We start from the raw sequence: 17,500 nt of genomic DNA on the forward strand, positions 1-17,500 counted from the left end.
TTTCTTCTTCTTCTTTTTTTCCTCCCGTGTCTTATGACGTGCAGGGCCTTCACCAGAACAACAACACCTGCAACCGACTGCATGACCCTCATAAAATATGCACTGGAATGTGCTGGAACAGCCACGTCTGTTAATCTGAACGAAGACATTTTTGTTGGCTGATCTCAATGTGAGCGAGAGAGAGAGGGTGGAGGTGGGGGGGAGGCGGGGCAGAGGACATCTTGAGGTTGAGCGAGACATAACTGCATAGCTTCTCCAGACCAGCTGAAGCATTAAATTATGAGTGAACAGGCGAGTGTTAGGCGGTGGACTGTCAGAGCTGTCTCCGTGTGTGCTTTTTCGGCGCAGATAAGACATTCCCATTTCTTCCACAGCACCCTTCAGCTGTCTGCTCCGTCTGGAGGGCACGGCGGAACCTGGCTGTGGAAGAGGCGGTGTTATTATAGTCTTACGGCTGTGTTTATTATAACTGCCCCTAATCCACTTTAAATGAACCCCCCCACACGATACTGTGAGCCGGTCGCACGTGGGAGGAACGCTGATTTAGGTCGGCCTAAATCCTTGGAAGCGACTGCTAAAAAACCCAAAAAATGCACTGCCATATTAGTGTAAAAGACCTCAACATGGCTTCTGAGGCATTGCCTTTCATTTCAATGGCCACAAAAGCTGCAGGTTTAGGATCAGCGGTCAGGGCTGTGTTCTTGTATGTGTGTTTCATGACCAGAAGGTAACAGGGGAACTGGCCACGAGTGATTTCTGACAGCGTCCACAGCATCACGCGAGTCTTCTCAGTGACTCTAACATCAGCATCTAGCTAAGTCGACACTGTTCCTGACATGTTTGTGTCTGCGTTGCAGGAATCATATCGGCAGGTGATGAAGATGAGGCCAAAGGATTTGTGGAAAAGGCTGATGGTGAAGTTTAGAGGTGAAGAAGGGCTCGACTATGGAGGAGTGGCGAGGTAAAGATGAGCGGCGTGCCTGAAACTGACAGAGTTTGACCAACTGCGAATACGGCATCTGCCTCATGCTACCCGTCTGTTTTGTTGTTAGGTGCTTTTCCTGTTTAGGTCTGGGATTACAGTGCAGAGAGTGTAACTGCTTTCTATTCTCTTCTTCCATGCCTGTTGTACCCCCGTGCAGGGAGTGGCTCTATCTGCTGTCACATGAGATGCTGAACCCGTACTACGGCCTGTTCCAGTACTCCCGTGATGACATCTACACTCTGCAGATTAACCCCGACTCTGCGGTCAATCCTGTGAGTCGCACATATAACCTGCAGCCATGTTGGAAATATGCTTTTAGAACCAAGTGTCCACAAAAAAGATGGGATTTTCTTTTTCTTAAATAAATAAGTAAATAAACACACTTAAATATCTTTCTTATTTCCTCTTTTTTCTTCTTATTTCTTCTTCTTCCTTCCTTCCCCTTCTGCCTTCTTCTTCTTTCTTCCTCCTTTCTTTTTTGTCTTTTTCATTCTTTCCTTTCTTCTTCCTTCTTTCCTCTCCTTCTTTCTTTTCGTCTCCTAATTTTTTTTTTCTCTTGCTTGGTTCCTTTAGATGTCGCCACTGTCACACCAACACTCTGCACGTCCTCCTTCATAACAGCTTGCTGTGCAGCTGCCATCAGCGACTTCTTGGCGTTTTGTCTTATCTTACACGGCGTCATTGCGCTATGTTTAAGCTGGTGTCATTTAACATTAATTAGCACTTTCATGTTTGCGTGAGTGGAGAAGCAGTCTCTGCGTAGTGTGGTTGAGATGTAGGTTCACCTTCGTTATTTACTGCTTCTGCCATGTAGAAGCAGCTTCATATTACTGTACATTCCTCCTGTCAGAGAGGTGTGTGTTTATGTTGAACACAGTCTGGGGGAAGAGTCCAAAATACACTGTGAACATTCACGTCTGCAGATAACTCGCCGCTATCTATTCATTTGGAAACTGAAGTTTGTTTTGTCTGCCTTCAGGAGCACTTGTCATACTTTCACTTCGTGGGCCGTATCATGGGAATGGCAGTGTTCCATGGCCACTACATCGATGGGGGCTTTACTTTACCCTTCTACAAACAGCTGCTGGGTAAACCCATCACCCTGGATGACATGGAGTCTGTTGATCCTGACCTGCACAACAGTCTTGTTTGGATCCTGTACGTACAAGTCGGAGCAGCTTTCCTTTTCTTTCCTTTTCTTTTCATTTTTTGTTGTGATTTCTGGATCATTACAACACATCACTCACAATTTTATTCCCATTATGTCAATACATGTTATGCAAAGGGGTGGGGTGGGGGGGTATAACTGTGTTCACTTCTTCTAACTTTGATGACAGCGCCCCCTATGGTTTAAAACCAGTTTTTACATCAGTGGTCTGTTAAGCACATGTTTTCAGAATCATCAGAATCAGAATACTTTAATAATCTCTAAAGAAATTATGTGATGTGACGTGATGTGATTTATTTAAAATGTTACATTACTAATGATGCCTTTTTTAAGCCCGTTTTGAATCTTCAAAAGTAATTTAAAGGTTTATCTTCCTCCAGGGATAATGACATCACAGGTGTGCTGGACCACACCTTCTGTGTAGAGCATAATGCTTATGGAGAGATCATCCAGCACGAGCTCAAGCCCAATGGGAAAAGCATCTCCGTCACCCAGGACACAAAGAAGGAGTACGTGCGGCTTTACGTAAACTGGCGTTTCCTGCGAGGCATAGAAGCCCAGTTTTTGGCTCTGCAGAAGGGCTTCAATGAGGTCATCCCCCAACACCTTCTCAAGGCTTTTGATGAGAAGGAGCTAGAGGTAGCTTAACATCTCCTTATTTGTGTGAGGATGTTATGTTGCTCAGCTTAGCTTGTGAGTCTGTTAACTCTAATTGAGGACTTTCTCTCTCTCTCTGTAGCTGATTGTGTGCGGCTTGGGTAAAATCGACATCAATGACTGGAAGTCCAACACGCGACTCAAGCACTGCACTCCAGACAGCAACATCGTTAAATGGTTCTGGAAAGCTGTGGAGTCTTTCGATGAGGAACGCCGAGCCCGGCTGCTGCAGTTTGTCACCGGTTCCTCCAGGGTCCCCCTCCAAGGTTTTAAGGCTCTCCAAGGTAATACCATTCAGGATGAAAACATAAAACACGGGTGCGCCATTCACGAGCTCTGATGGCCGAGCTGAGGGTCTGCACTTGGAGTCTTTGCCTGTCTCTGTCTGGATTTCTGTGACTTGATATGCACCCTGAGCCTGTGCGGTGATTCAGTTGGTCCGTCCTGGCAGACAGATCTGTGCATAGAGACAGCACCCAAGCATTAGCACTACACAGTGATCCACATGCAGACAACACTCATCAACACCTTACATAACGTGATCGTCCTGTCTTGGGTAAAATATCTGCAGATGCCAAAAGACAACTCTCATTCTTACATTCTTAAGGAGGGAAACGGAGAAAAGGCTGAGATATGCTGAATTACACAAGAACTAAATGAGAGTAAACAGGTCTGATGGAGTGATGAATCCACATTTGGTTCAAATCATTGTCAGTATATACAGAGGAGATCAGGAGAGAGGTACAGCAGTGAGTCTCTACAGCCATCTGTAAACCATTATGGAGGCTCTGCCATGGTTTGAGGCTGCATTTCAGCTAATGGTGTTGGAGTTATTAAAACTAATTATGAACACAGAAAAGTACCATCAGATTTTGATCCAAAATACAAACTTATCTAGAAAGCATCTCATTGGCCACAGCTTCATTTTTCAACACAACAATGATCCCAAACACACAGCCAGTGCAGTAAAAGCAAACCTGGATACACAATCACACAATGGAGCACAATTAGTCATGCATTGGCCTCAATGTTACTGAAGCAGAGAACAGAACAAAAGAAACATCCAAAGAAGAGCTTTGAATGTCCTTCAGGAAGCCTGGAGAACTATTCCTGAAGACTACTTAAAGAAATGACAAGAAAGCTGCCTAAGAGAGTTTAGACTATGTTGAAGAATAAATGAGGTCGTACCAAATATTGAATTCAAGCTGGTTACAAATTGTAAAAACTGTTGTTTTGGTTTTTTTTAATTATAGACTACATTTCCATGTTTGTTCTGTTTATGTGGTCCTCAGTTCAACACAGTACAATGCAGGTATGTAAATATCCTTTTTGTTGCTGTTGTATACAGGTGCTGCTGGCCCCCGACTCTTCACCATTCACCAGATTGATGCCAGCACAAACAACCTGCCCAAAGCCCACACCTGGTGAGCAAACTGTTGACATTATAATAGTTTTAGTCCTCTCGCGTTAAGACTCGTTGCTCCAGCGTTGACCCACGATCCTAAACTCCGTCTCCCCCTCTGTCTTCCAGCTTCAACCGGATTGACATTCCTCCCTATGAGAGCTACGACAAGCTGTACGACAAGTTGCTCACTGCCATCGAGGAGACGTGCGGCTTCGCTGTAGAGTGAGTCTCCAACGCTGGCGGAGCTCACCGACGACCAGAAGCAATGTGGTTCGGCCACGATGAGCACCCGTCCATTCTAACTGGGGTTCATTGATGGATGCTTCACAAAGGGGTGCTCGAACTTCCCAGAGGACAAGCTAAGGGGTAGGGTGGGCAAAGAAGACCTCAAAATGTCACCTGACTCTGGGTATTTTTTTAAAGACATCCCCCCCTGCCCCCTAGCCCTCCTTAATATCTTATTTTTATCTTTGAAAAGGATCTCTTCAGCTGCTAATAACTCAAACTATTTACTAACTTGTTGAACTGGCAAAATTTGCTAGCTCTTCCCTTTTTCTAAGTTCATTTTAGCATTTAAAAAAAAAACATATTCCATGTAGCAATTGTCGATCTTGCCAAGCAGAAAACAAGGTCAGTCCGCTCTGAAACAATGGCCACTTTAAACAAGACTGTTGTTTGCTAGAGCACAGGGTCACAAGTGGTTACAGCACAACTACTTCAAAACACTAAATTTGGACGCCGAGAGTGCGTGACTCGGGCTGTGTGGTGCCTCGCGGTGATCACGCTGGGGTTATCTCTAACGCCAAGGATGGGAAAACTGGGGATGTGCGTGGATGAGAAGGGCAGGACTCGAGACTGAATTACAATCGACGGTTTACAACCTTCTCCAAAGACAGCAGCGGGGGACCAGCGCTCCTGTGTCTGCATACCCAGAAAGCCTGTTTTCACCAGTTTTGACAACTGTCCGTGTTCAGAAAAAAAGAGTAAATGGATGAATGGCTTGAAATGTGTTATTTTTATATAACAGGGAAAATTGAGAAAGAAACACTAAAAAAAAAAAAAAAAAAATCTATATAATATATATAATTTATTGCTGTTATATTTCAGAAACCCCTTTCCATTGTTTCAGAAAAATAAAATCTTTGTTAAGTGTTGCTGTTTAAATTATAGAAGACAAATTGTGAAAAACAAAAATTAAGCTTGACTCAATCTCACTAAAGAATGCTGTGGTTTATCTCTCGCCGTGACCCCTCGCACTGTACGAGGAGACGTTTGTCAGAAAGGGCAAAACAAAAAAAGTCTTTGACATACACACAATGTCCTCTCAGTGCCATACCTGTTCTGAATGAATGGATCTTTGCAAATATTGAGCTGACCCTTTAAATTCTACTGATTTTCATCCTGGAGCGACAGACATGTGGTGATGTGAGCCCCCATCCCCCCCTTTTTCAATTTTTGTTTAAACAGTCATTTGTAGCTGGGCTATATTAATGTCATGATGCCTGCCATTCATTTCTAAAGCTATCCAAACTCTGTTGGTGTCTTCTTTGCGCTGGCTCCATATTGCTATTGTTTTTTTGTTTTTTAAAAAGAAGAAGAAGAAAATAGAAAAACCTCTACTACCTTGTAGCCACGTGGTGCTAAATAGCATTAACACTTGTCTTGTATCGGCATCCTCGCTCACTGACATACTACTGCTTAAAGTGCACAATACACTACTCGCACTCATTACCTGTTTGTGGACACCAAGAGCTCTACTTAGCCACGTTCTCAGGAGATGTCAAAAGTAGTTTGGGATGTTGGTTTGATTTGGAATGAATTCTATTTGTCTCGATTTCCTGAATGTTAAAGTGGACCTATTGTGCTTTTCCTTCTTTTCTGTCATATATCTGCTGTTACAGTGGGTAAAGTTTCAAATGTAGGGGTCAGAGTAATCCTTGTAAGCCCAAACCTCAGACTTCTCACTGCTCTGAATGCTGTGTTACGTTTTGTGCTTCGTTTTTTTTAACACTCCTGCCTCTATGTGAGTCACTGAGAGGAGAGGATGCTCAGACACACAGTCCTGCCCACCTATTAAAGTAAAGCTGGCTTGTTTCAGATGGTGGATTGGACTGAGGCGGGTGCACTGGGTCCAGGATCATTCTGAGCTGTGAAATCATGCAAAGCTACTCTAGTAGAATCCCATAATAGGTCCTCTTTAAGGTGTTTAAAAAGTCATATTTTCATTTTGCCCACAGAAAAGCATAAACACACACTCACTGTTGCATGTCTCCATCGTTTGTTTGAACGTGAACTAAAATGAGACAAGTCCTGTGTTTTTGTTTTTTAGCCTGCTTTCGCTACGTTTTAATCCAGACAGAGGGGGCAGGGGAGGGGGGGTGTTTTCTACAATTTTTGAAAATGAAACTCTTGAATGTTTTTAAAAGATGCTGCCTGTCTAGCAATCTCTACGACCGTGGACTGTTCTTAACGTTTGCATACGCTTGAAAAGAAATACATTTAGACCGAGCGCTCGCAAAGTGAAAAGTGTCCTCAGATGGTGCTTTTTGTACAGTAATTAAAAATATCGTTCGTATATGTGGATCAAACCAACTGTAATTTATCTTTTAACTTAAGCAGAAGAAGACGTTTTTTTTCTTGAACCGAGTAGAGGAATTGCACACGAACAGATGGAGGTTGCCTCTTCTTCGGCGACCTCCGTGCCAGATACTCATTCACCTTTAAGTCCAGTGCACAGGCTGATTTGCCCAATTGTCTTTCTACACTACGTCGCTCGGCAACGCCCCACAGCTGCCTCTCCATTGAACTACACTTTTTATTCAACAAGTTGAGAGATGCCGCTTTTTTTTCTTCTTTTTTTTTTTTATAGCATGATCCACTAGCAGGACTATATCTCTCATAGCTGACTGATGCAATTTGATGTATGTTAACACTATCATTTTGTAAGAGTATTTTATTTTTGTGTGTAATTAGTTCTAATTAAACTTGCCTTTGTCTAACAATGTAAGGCCTTGTACAAAGAGATGTCCTGTGGTTTCTTCAAGAAGAGTGTTTTGATTATGATTAGTATTGGGGTGGGGTGGAGGGTACTTCAGGTAGTATTGGTCTTAAACAGTCACTTTATTTCAGTTTGATTGCATCATTAGCACCATCTAATATAAGAATGGCTCATGTGGGTGTGCAAAAGCAAAGTCTTTACATGTGAATGGGATAAGGCTGTGACCACCCACTGAGACCACTCCAGATTAAACGGCTGGTACTTGGCTGGGTAGGGGGGGGGTTTCAACTCCTCCTGTAGATTAGTACAGGAACGAAGGACAGTTCCTGAGCTGTTCTCACTCTGGGGAAAAATACTTGCGTAATATAGGGAGAATGTAGGTCACACTGGTTGTGGTTTTTACACATATAGACAGATATACAGATAAGAAGGAACCAGTCTAAACAAAGATTTGTAGATGTAAAAACAACCAATGGGAAAGTCAGCCGGTATGCAGAGATGGCCTTTTAGCAGCAGCATGTAGAAGACAGTGATGTACATGATTTCCACAACCAGTAATTGAAAATAAAACACTGTCAGACAGTATCCGGCTTCTTTAGTTACTGGCCTGGTGAATTCATAAAGAGCAGATCACTGTAATCCAAATAAAGGTTTGGGGGGAAAGTCGCAGAGATCAAGTGTTTCCTGGCTTGGGGAGAGAAATAAGATTTATTCCTGAAAAATAGGTCTGGGCTTTGACACAGGCCAAGTTCCGATTTATAATGGCACCCTAGACACTAACAAGATGTAGCCTTATCAATTTCAGACCACTGAATGGTTTTGATCTTGGGAAGTGCAAATAAATGTAAAGAAGGAAAGGAAAAAAGAACATTAGACTTTTCGTGTCTATGTGGGTTTGGGTTCAAAATGTTGACAACACTGGTAATGGAGAACTGGATTATGGCTCACTTATCTTAACTAGCCAGTTAAGTCGAATACTGCCCCAAACAAGTCTGTTATTGACATAAACAGTCAATATGTCAAAGCTAACAAACGTAAACAATGTTTGGGCTTAAGTCATGCGTGTTTTTGATACGTTCACTGACAGTTAATACAAATTTTCTTTAATGATACAAAGTTACAACTCCCTAATCAGAGAGACAGATTTGTTTAGTCTCTCTTTGTTAACGTTTATCCAGATAATGCTCTGTATTCTTTTGTTGCTATGGGATACTTTCTTGTGGGGAAAAAAACCGCTTTTCCCTACTCTTTAAATATTTTCTCTGATTATTACAATACTATTATTATTATATCACAATATTTTCTAGTTATTCGTTCGAGTATATGCAAAATACAAGTTTATTACACGTGCTGCGCGGGGTCTGGCTGACTGTATACAACATACGATCAAACGAACAAAAAAAAGTTTATGTGGTGAAACCTCTAATGACGTCACTTACGGTAATATGTCGGAAGTTCAAGCAAGCCGCGTGACCGCTTTTCTGTCTCGTACATATTCTTCCGCCAGTATTTGCTGCTATATGCTTCAGTAACCCAGGTCAAAGCGATCCTGAGTTTTTCCTTTTCTGACTTGTGCTTTCAGATTCAAAAGAGATTTTTATAAGCAGGTTATTCAGGAATAAAACACGAAAAACATTTCTTTGAGTTATTATTTCTGAAGCCTTGCTGACGTTTCTTCTATTTTGCCAAGCTTAGCTTCTAAAATAGATTTAGTAAAACTCTCGGAATGCAAAGACAGCTTATAGCTTAAAAGTTATGGTGAATTTACTTCTTTGTTGTGTGTTATTGTGTGTTTTATTCATATTTTGACCATTAAAAGTCGAACCCCGTATGGCGGATGAATACATCCCGGGGTGGGGGGGGGGGGGGGGGGGGGTGGAACTTCCTCTTGTTATAAAAACCGGACCCCGTTTTTGTGATACCGGCATTTCAGCGTCAGTGCCGGTCGAAATTTTTCAGTCGGCAGGCCACCTGTGTTGTATTTATCCTTTTCCTTTTAATTTATACGGTTTGTATACAAAATGCCTGGATATTCCGACAGAGATCGTGGCAGAGACAGGGATAGAGATAGAGGGTAAGTACATTTGATATATTTAGACTTTCTTTTTTTAATCACTGTCTAGTAAAAATGTCCAAAGGCTTTCATAGTCGAAGAAAAGAACCACTCAGCTCAATATTGTAGTTTTTGTCGATGAAAACAAAACAGGCTGAATTAACAGAAAGTGTCTCGCTTTGGAAAAACTGGCTTTTAACCGGCATATTTCAAACCCAAGGCCTAGGCCGGTGAGAGAAGCCCGCTGTCGTTGTCTTTGGCTCAAGGCCTAGTTTGGCCTCGTGCCCTGGCACACCGGGTTTTCGTTAGCTTCAGGATACGTTAGCAAATTCGGAAGGAAGCGGGGAGCTTATTCAAAATGTTGGTGATCGGAATCGCTTGGCCACGCTTCCTCGCTTTTCCCACCTTTGTGATTAAATCTAGCCTTTTTCTGAGAAATTATTGTGGTCAGCGCGAGTGACGTTAGTAATGCTAACACAGCTGGCTAGTCGGCTTTTCGCCATGTGGTAGCGTAAATGCGGATACAAAATGCCGGCTTTTTCGCCCCCTCTTTGTTCCTCTGCTGGCTGGAAAGTATATAGCAGCTATGTAATTTCAGAGAATGACGCAGTTAATAAGAGGTTTTCTATATTATAATAGTCGGTGTCTAAAGTGACAGCGCAAGTCTTATTTTTAATAGTAACTATAGGGAGTCTGAGTAAAAAAACTTACAAAAAAACTACTTTATTAATTTCAGTTATGGCGGTGGACCTCCTCGTTTTGGTGGAAGCCGTGGTGGTGGTGGTGGTGGTGGAGGAAAGTTTGGCAATCCCGGTGACCGGCTGCGGAAGAAACACTGGAACCTGGACGAGCTCCCTAAGTTTGAGAAAAACTTCTACCAGCAGCATCCCGACGTTGCCCGGAGGTCTCATGTATGTATGACATGTTTTGTAACGCCTCCCGACATGTGCTCTGCCCTGCACGTGTTAGAAGTTATGCAATTGGTTGTGACCACTGATCTTATTTTTCTTCACTCTTTGCAGCCAGAGGTTGAACAGTACAGGAGATCCAAAACAATTACGGTGAAGGGGAGGGATTGCCCAAATCCTATCATGAAGTTTCATGAAGCAAGCTTTCCCTGTAAGTTTGAAAGCAACTCAGTGAAATGGTATTGCATACAGGTTAAATTATTTTAATTAACATTTGATTTCTTTCTTCTTAGCGTATGTGATGGATGTCATCAACAAACAGAACTGGACTGAACCTACACCCATCCAGGCTCAGGGCTGGCCTCTGGCTCTTAGTGGCATGGATATGGTTGGCATTGCTCAGACTGGTTCTGGCAAAACTCTTGCTGTAAGTTCAGTATTTTTTGTCTTTAAACAAATTGCAGCTTTAATCATCTGAACTGACCAGATGATTTAATATTTCCTTAATACTTTCCTTACCTATGAAACTGTTTGGACTTGCAGTATCTGCTGCCTGCAATCGTTCACATCAACCACCAGCCTTTCTTGGAACGTGGAGATGGTCCAATTGTAAGTAACGACATAATGCCACGCTTTCCTTATGTGTGTTAGCTTCAGTACTGGCTTGAGTAGGGGTTTTTGTGTTTTCTTTCTCAGTGTTGAAGTTGTGTAGCCTCCCTGAGCCGTTTGTAAAAAGCTATTATCTTCCTCTAACAGTGTTTAGTGCTCGCCCCGACCCGAGAGCTGGCACAACAGGTGCAACAGGTGGCCGCTGAATATGGCAGAGCCTCTCGTCTAAAGTCCACCTGCATCTATGGTGGTGCACCTAAAGGACCCCAGATTCGTGACCTGGAAAGAGGTACTGTTGCTTATATTTAGTTTTTCTTGGGGGGGGTCAAGTGCTTGCCCTGTATAGTTAAGATGTTAACTTCTCATTATTACCTTTAAAGGTGTGGAGATCTGCATTGCCACTCCAGGCAGACTCATTGACTTCCTGGAGGCAGGAAAGACCAACCTCCGCAGATGCACGTACCTTGTGCTTGATGAGGCTGACAGAATGCTGGACATGGGCTTTGAGCCACAGATTCGGAAAATCGTTGACCAAATCAGAGTACGTTTCTGCATTTTTTTTTTGCTTTCCAAGTAGACTTGCTGGAATAAAGTGATTCCCTGCTAGACATGTAATGTGTTGCAAATTGTTTTATATTTGCAGCCTGACCGGCAGACTCTGATGTGGAGTGCCACTTGGCCCAAAGAAGTTCGCCAGCTGGCTGAAGATTTCTTGAAGGAATATGTTCAGATCAATATTGGGGCACTGCAGCTCAGTGCAAACCATAACATCCTGCAGATAGTGGATGTGTGCAATGATGGCGAGAAGGAGAACAAGTGAGTAACTGTTCTATAGTAAAGTGTCAACTGTAAGGTGACAGGATGTGTTCCTCAGTTTTACTTACGGAGTGTCTGATTTCTTGTAGGCTCATTCGTCTGCTTGAGGAAATAATGAGTGAAAAGGAGAACAAGACCATCATCTTTGTAGAGACTAAGAGGCGGTGTGACGACCTTACCAGGAGGATGAGAAGGGACGGGTAAGGGTTAACTACCGCTTTAAAGTACTGCTTTTGCTGAGATGTAGTTGCCAACCACTATAAAGTAACACAACTAAATTTGAACCCTTGTTTACTTTTAGGTGGCCTGCTATGGGAATCCATGGAGATAAAAGCCAGCAGGAGAGAGACTGGGTGCTCAATGGTAAATTTAAACCACTGGTTAAACTGAGATTCAGAATAAAAAGTGCACATCATGGTTGAGTCTTACAGTGTTTGGTTTCTCTTTTCTAGAGTTCAAATATGGGAAGGCGCCAATTCTCATTGCCACAGATGTTGCATCCAGGGGTTTAGGTCAGTATCCTCCATGATGTGTTTAATACCTATATTGTACCTCTAAAAAGAGAGTGTATTTGCTTTCTTTAACTTTTCTGCTTCTTTCTGAGTTTCTCCCCTGGCCTTAAGGAGCAGTCTATGTGGCAGGGCCTTGGCATGACAAGCCCAGGTATCCAGAGGGGGAAGGAGGATTCTTGGAGGTGTCCCGACTGGCGAGGCACGGGTCTCCCAGTTGTGCAGATGTACAGAGGTGACCAGGCCCAAGTGCAGAATAACGCTCTGGCCTGCCTAAAAGAGGGGGAAGTTGAAGGACTCCCCATATGCTCATCTGTTCTCTGGCAATGGTTTGGACTGCTTCACACACCCAGGCTCTAACTCTCCCAGCTCAAAGCCCACCAACACAGCCTCTGATTGTCTTGCATTTGTTTGGGCATGGCAAGTCATTAGTCATATTAGAAGCTGCTTCCTTATTAGACTTTTAAAGCATGGGTGGCTTAATGTTGCAGTTTCCTAAACTTCTGTCTGAAGAGCAGTCTGTCAGATCGGTCATACCTTCACCTCTGTAAAGACATGGCTACTGGCCCTTTTGGTGACAGTGGGACATGCTAGTTGGACAAACTTGGACAAAATCCAAGCTCACACTCCTCCCTCGCCTGCGTTTCAAAGTCATGTCGAGACCTGCCAACGAGAGACATTGTGATCAAGTGAACAGTGGGTCTGGAAAAGCTGAGAAGGGGTGCACTTGTAGACATCCTGCAAATGGGTTCAGAGCTACAGTTTCTTGCCAAGAGACGCACATGTGAGCTCTAAAACAAAGGTCTCATGTGTGCGTAACAAAGGGACCTCGGTAAAAGCTAGTTCAAGCACACTCGGAGGCAGTAGTGTGCATAGCAGCCCTACTGTGTAGCGACATGAGGTCACTTGACAATATGAGGGGCGTGTTCTGCAATGGGAATGGACTAGTGAATGCATACTCCAAGAATGGTAAGGCTGCTGATCCATTCTTTTTTGTGTGGTTTGGCAGTTGCTTAGCAGGGAAGGTTTTTATTTTCTTACTGGATTAGGAGCTAACGGAGTGTGCATCGTTTCTCTCTTCCCACCGTAGTCTCCCCGAGGATTACGTGTCTAATGCCAGTCAATTTGCAGCCTTTGTGGGTTAACCAGCAATCCCACCGTCATGACCATACTAACTTGCCCTCTTTTGTTTTTGATCCGGTTGTTGTGGTGGCGCCGGTGCACATTTTGTGTGCTGTCCTCTTTTTATGCCACACTGCAACATTACAGATGTTGAAGACGTCAAATTTGTCATCAACTTTGACTACCCCAACAACTCCGAGGACTATATCCACCGCATTGGCAGAACGGCTCGTAGCCAAAAGACAGGCACAGCCTATACCTTCTTCACACCAAACAACATGAGGCAAGCCAGCGACCTCGTCTCTGTGCTTCGAGAGGCCAACCAGGCTATCAACCCAAAGCTCCTCCAAATGGCAGAAGACAGAGGAGGTAAATCTAATTGGTGAGATACAAAAATGGTGATGAGTCTCTTTAACCTGCTCCTCCTTTCTTTTAAGATTAATTTCTTTATCACGACTTGATATTTGCAGCAACTTTGAGTTTAAATTGCTTTCACTAAAACGTGTTCTTGTATCGCTTTTCTAATGTTGCCGCTTCTCTTTTTAGGTCGTTCAAGGGGAGGCAGAGGTGGTGACTATCGAGATAATCATCGAGATAGGTATTCCTCAGGAAGGCGCGAGTTTGGCAATTTTAGGGACAGGGACAACAGAGGCTTTGATAATGGACCAGCTAAGACTTATGGCATGAGTTCTCAGAATGGAGGCTATGGGGGCAACAGCGGCAACAGCAATGGCTTCAATGGAGGAAGCTACAATGGTAACGGACAGTCAAACTTTAGTAGTAACCAGACTGGGTCATTCGTAGGCCAGAACAACTTCCAGGGCCAGCAGTTTGGTGCTGGTAAGGCTGTTGGGCAGAATGGTGTGAGTCATCCCCCATTCCCCTTCCCCCAGGGACAGGCTCCGCCGCCGCCGCAGCAACAGCAGCATCCTCCACCGTCACTGGTGCCGTACCCCATGCCTCCTCAGTTCTCACAGTAAACTTGTCGTACACTTGAAAGAAGTAATTTATTGCTTTTTGTCTGAGTTGTATACTTGATCCAGATTTTCTTTGTTTTTGTATTTACACAACAGGGTTACAACAACTCCAACCTCTGTCAAACCTTTTTAAGATCTGCAGTGCAGCACTAGTGATGTTGCACACGTTTTTCCTAATGCTATTTAATTTGTTACATTCCTGTTTAGTTAAATTTTTGTACTTAGGTAATTACAAATGTATCAGTTTTCACGTGTATCATTGAAAGTGATGTTAAGTTCCTTTCTTGAAAGTGCACTGCATGATCTTTCAAATAAACTCCCGAAAAGGCAGTTTTGTGTCTCCTTTACTACAACATGAATGTTGCTGAGTCATTAGAGGAGCGGTATTAGTACGACTCTCAATGTCCAGCAGGTGTCAGGGTCCTGCAAGAATTCAAGCAAAGTGCAATCAGGTACAACAATCCCTTAAACCAGCATTTGACCTGTGTAAAATAACTAACAGCAATCAGAGGTGTCATAGGATTTTGGTATTACTGATGTTGCCATAACAGGAGTAAAAATAAAAATCACCTTGCTTAATCTAGTAGCTGAAATAGTCTGTTTTGTAGGGAGGGTGGGGCCAGGTGAAGGAGAAATGGTTAAAAGGGTTGCGTCCTACCACAACTTACTGACAGCGTTCATAAAACATGAGTTTTGGGGTTGCATAAATGCATTAATGTTAAATTTTGAATACCTCTGGAGCTGCTAGTAGGCTGAGATGAAGCAATGTCTACATCTGCTGGTAGAGAATCAAATAGCAAAGTGATTTCTTGTCTAGTTTAAGTTTTACTGCAGAATCAGCAGACTAACTACTACTGACTACTGGGCAAGCTTTTCCAGGCAGTGCTCCACTTGACTATCATCAGCAAAATCTATTTCATATGTTAGCCATCTCTGCAGTGTTAAGATGGAAATAGGCAGTCTTGAGCTGTGTATCCCACTCCGCGTTTACACTCCTTATAGCAGTTTGCACATGTTTGGCTACTTCCTGAGAACATCCAGTTATCCATAAAATGTACAAAACAAAGTATTATCCAATATCTATCTTTAGGCAAGCACATGTTAGGTTCACGACTACAGCCTTCTATTTAAAATAAGTCACAGATAAAGAAATTTTGTGCAGCAGAAATATTAGGAACAAACTAAAGGAATCAAGTGTACTTTCTTATGTACACTACATGAAGATATCACTGATTTTGCTAATTTAACTGCTTTTTTGATTAGGAAGCACGACTGTTCTGTCATAGCTCTAGTAAGACTAAGCATTGCAGTCTTTCTCATTAAGGTTAAAAGAGGATGTGGGTCCCAGTTATCACAGTGCAGCTGGTGCTCCACCCAATGAATGTATATATTCATGATAAAGAGACTGAAATCTGGTCACAGGTCAGTGGCGAATGATTACAGATCAGATCTCTGGATGAACAGTCCCCGCTGCTGCTCACAGGTGCTGTGGGTGCGGCTGATTAAACTGCTTTCTACATGTTTACAGAACCATAACGTAGAAGTATGTGAGGAACGCACACTGTGTAAATACTACAGAGCATTTTATGAGCCAGAGAAGAGCTCTTTTTTTTTGTGACAGCCACACCTCAATGCTGACAACATTATCTGAAATGAACACACGTTTGTCTTGTATGTTTTTTTCTTTTCAGGACTACAACCTTTTTTACATTGTGAAATCAATTTACGGCAGGTACGTTTGATTGGGAGAACAAGCTTATCTTTCACGAATTGCATAATGTGTCATTTAAACAGATGGGCTGGGTTTAAGGACAGAGGTGGATAACACCATTGCTGCCTTTGAGGAAGCTTAAAATGTGCCTATGACCTCACTGCCCTGGTCTTACTCATTGCTTGTGTGATTCTTAATAAATTCTGGACTTTTTTTTTTTTTCTAGAAACAGTTCATGGCAAAACACTTACACTGATAAAAGTTCATCATTAACCCTGCTGCTTCAAAGCAGAGCTGTTATAGTTTTGAATGAATTTTTATTTTATTTGAAATGAATTAGATTTCCTCTTAGTTTACTATAACATCCTCTCTTCTGAAACATCTTCTTAATGCTTATCCAAGTCAGGGCTATCCTAGTTGTAATTAAGTGTGGGTGGGGTACACCCTGGACAGGTTGCTAGTCCACCACAAGTCAGACAGTCATTGACATTCCCACCCTAACACTGTCATCTTAAAGCTGGATGGCACAAGGGGACCAGGATTCGGCAGAGCGTGTCTTCTAGCAACATGTATTCACATTCATATATACTTCAACTGTAGTAACAAAGGCATTTCTCAAATTAATTTCATCTAATTAATTATAAACAAAGAGTAGAAAGCAGTCAGCCATATTTTAAATCAGGTCATTTAAAAGTTTGTTAAATGACAATTATTTATTGCCCATTAGAGTTAAAAAAAAAAAGTTACATAACAATAAAAATATCCATTATGAAACTTAGCTGCCCTGTAACATTAAAGCACAAGGTTTAAAAGGCAAGTTAATGGTGCTAATGTGTTTCCCTGAACGTCAGGAAGTGGAGCAAACCACTGTGAGGTGTACGCTTCTATAATGAAATTCAAATTCATTTTATTATATTATTTTAAATCATATAGTTACATTTACAATTATGCATTGATATGGTGACCCAGTGAGGCAACTTAAGCAAAGACCAGTAAAAAGAAATGCACATGAAACACGACTGATATGGAAGAAAATGGAGCAAAAGTTAAAAAAAAATATATATATATATATTATATATATATATATATATATATATATATATATATATATATATATATATATATATATATATATATATATATATATATATATATATATATATATAAAATATCACAAAACACAATGGAGATGGACATGACAGAACAGCTGCGGAAGTGACAAGCTAACATTCAGTTTCCTGCATCATATGACTCCTGTCTCAGTGCGATCCTTCACATGTTTTGGTTTCTGTCTCTTCGGAAGCTGTTCCGTCATGATATTGTGTACCCAAAAACATTTCTGTTGTATTTTGTGTGCTTTTTTCTGCATTTCTAATTTTAGTTCATTTCTAAATGTGCCTCCTAGTGTTAACCACTCAGGGCTTTGGTACACTGAGGATGAAAACAGCAGTTTGCCTAAAAAGGGGAAAGCAGCCCACTTGGGGGAAGGGGGAACCCGAGACCACTTCTTTAGCTGTGACCTTGCCCCATAGACTATGTGGTGAAATCTGGAGCAACCTCAGAATGCATTGAAGCTGCCGAG

At 42.3% G+C, this 17,500-nt stretch overlaps 2 protein-coding genes across 3 annotated transcripts in view; both read left to right on the forward strand.

Moving 5' to 3' along the window:
- The window catches only part of LOC134625945 (E3 ubiquitin-protein ligase SMURF2), a 55,420-nt gene extending 48,203 nt beyond the window's left edge, over positions 1 to 7,217 (forward strand). Inside the window, exons 13-19 of the mRNA XM_063471351.1 lie at positions 858 to 961; positions 1,143 to 1,257; positions 1,965 to 2,143; positions 2,534 to 2,792; positions 2,893 to 3,094; positions 4,159 to 4,234; positions 4,342 to 7,217. Of these exons, the coding sequence (XP_063327421.1) occupies positions 858 to 961; positions 1,143 to 1,257; positions 1,965 to 2,143; positions 2,534 to 2,792; positions 2,893 to 3,094; positions 4,159 to 4,234; positions 4,342 to 4,441 (1,035 nt within the window). The 3' untranslated portion in view covers positions 4,442 to 7,217. The remainder of the gene's footprint in view (positions 1 to 857; positions 962 to 1,142; positions 1,258 to 1,964; positions 2,144 to 2,533; positions 2,793 to 2,892; positions 3,095 to 4,158; positions 4,235 to 4,341) is intronic.
- Positions 7,218 to 9,125: 1,908 nt separating this feature from the next.
- On the forward strand, positions 9,126 to 14,537 carry LOC134625946 (probable ATP-dependent RNA helicase DDX5). Of its 2 annotated transcripts, none has more exons than XM_063471352.1 (13): positions 9,126 to 9,287; positions 10,003 to 10,177; positions 10,289 to 10,385; positions 10,468 to 10,601; positions 10,718 to 10,783; positions 10,931 to 11,072; positions 11,164 to 11,324; positions 11,427 to 11,599; positions 11,689 to 11,799; positions 11,901 to 11,962; positions 12,052 to 12,111; positions 13,378 to 13,599; positions 13,777 to 14,537. In XM_063471352.1, exons 1-13 carry the CDS (start codon positions 9,235 to 9,237, stop codon positions 14,208 to 14,210), a joined length of 1,890 nt encoding a protein of 629 aa, XP_063327422.1. In that variant the 5' UTR covers positions 9,126 to 9,234; the 3' UTR covers positions 14,211 to 14,537. The 2 variants fall into 2 exon arrangements, with proteins under 2 accessions (XP_063327422.1, XP_063327423.1); XM_063471353.1 differs by having other exon boundaries at positions 13,378 to 13,612; positions 13,777 to 13,924.
- Positions 14,538 to 17,500: the final 2,963 nt, after the last annotated feature.

The sequence above is a fragment of the Pelmatolapia mariae genome, linkage group LG4 (genome assembly GCF_036321145.2).
Source record: "Pelmatolapia mariae isolate MD_Pm_ZW linkage group LG4, Pm_UMD_F_2, whole genome shotgun sequence".
Classification (NCBI taxonomy): Eukaryota; Metazoa; Chordata; class Actinopteri; order Cichliformes; family Cichlidae; genus Pelmatolapia; species Pelmatolapia mariae.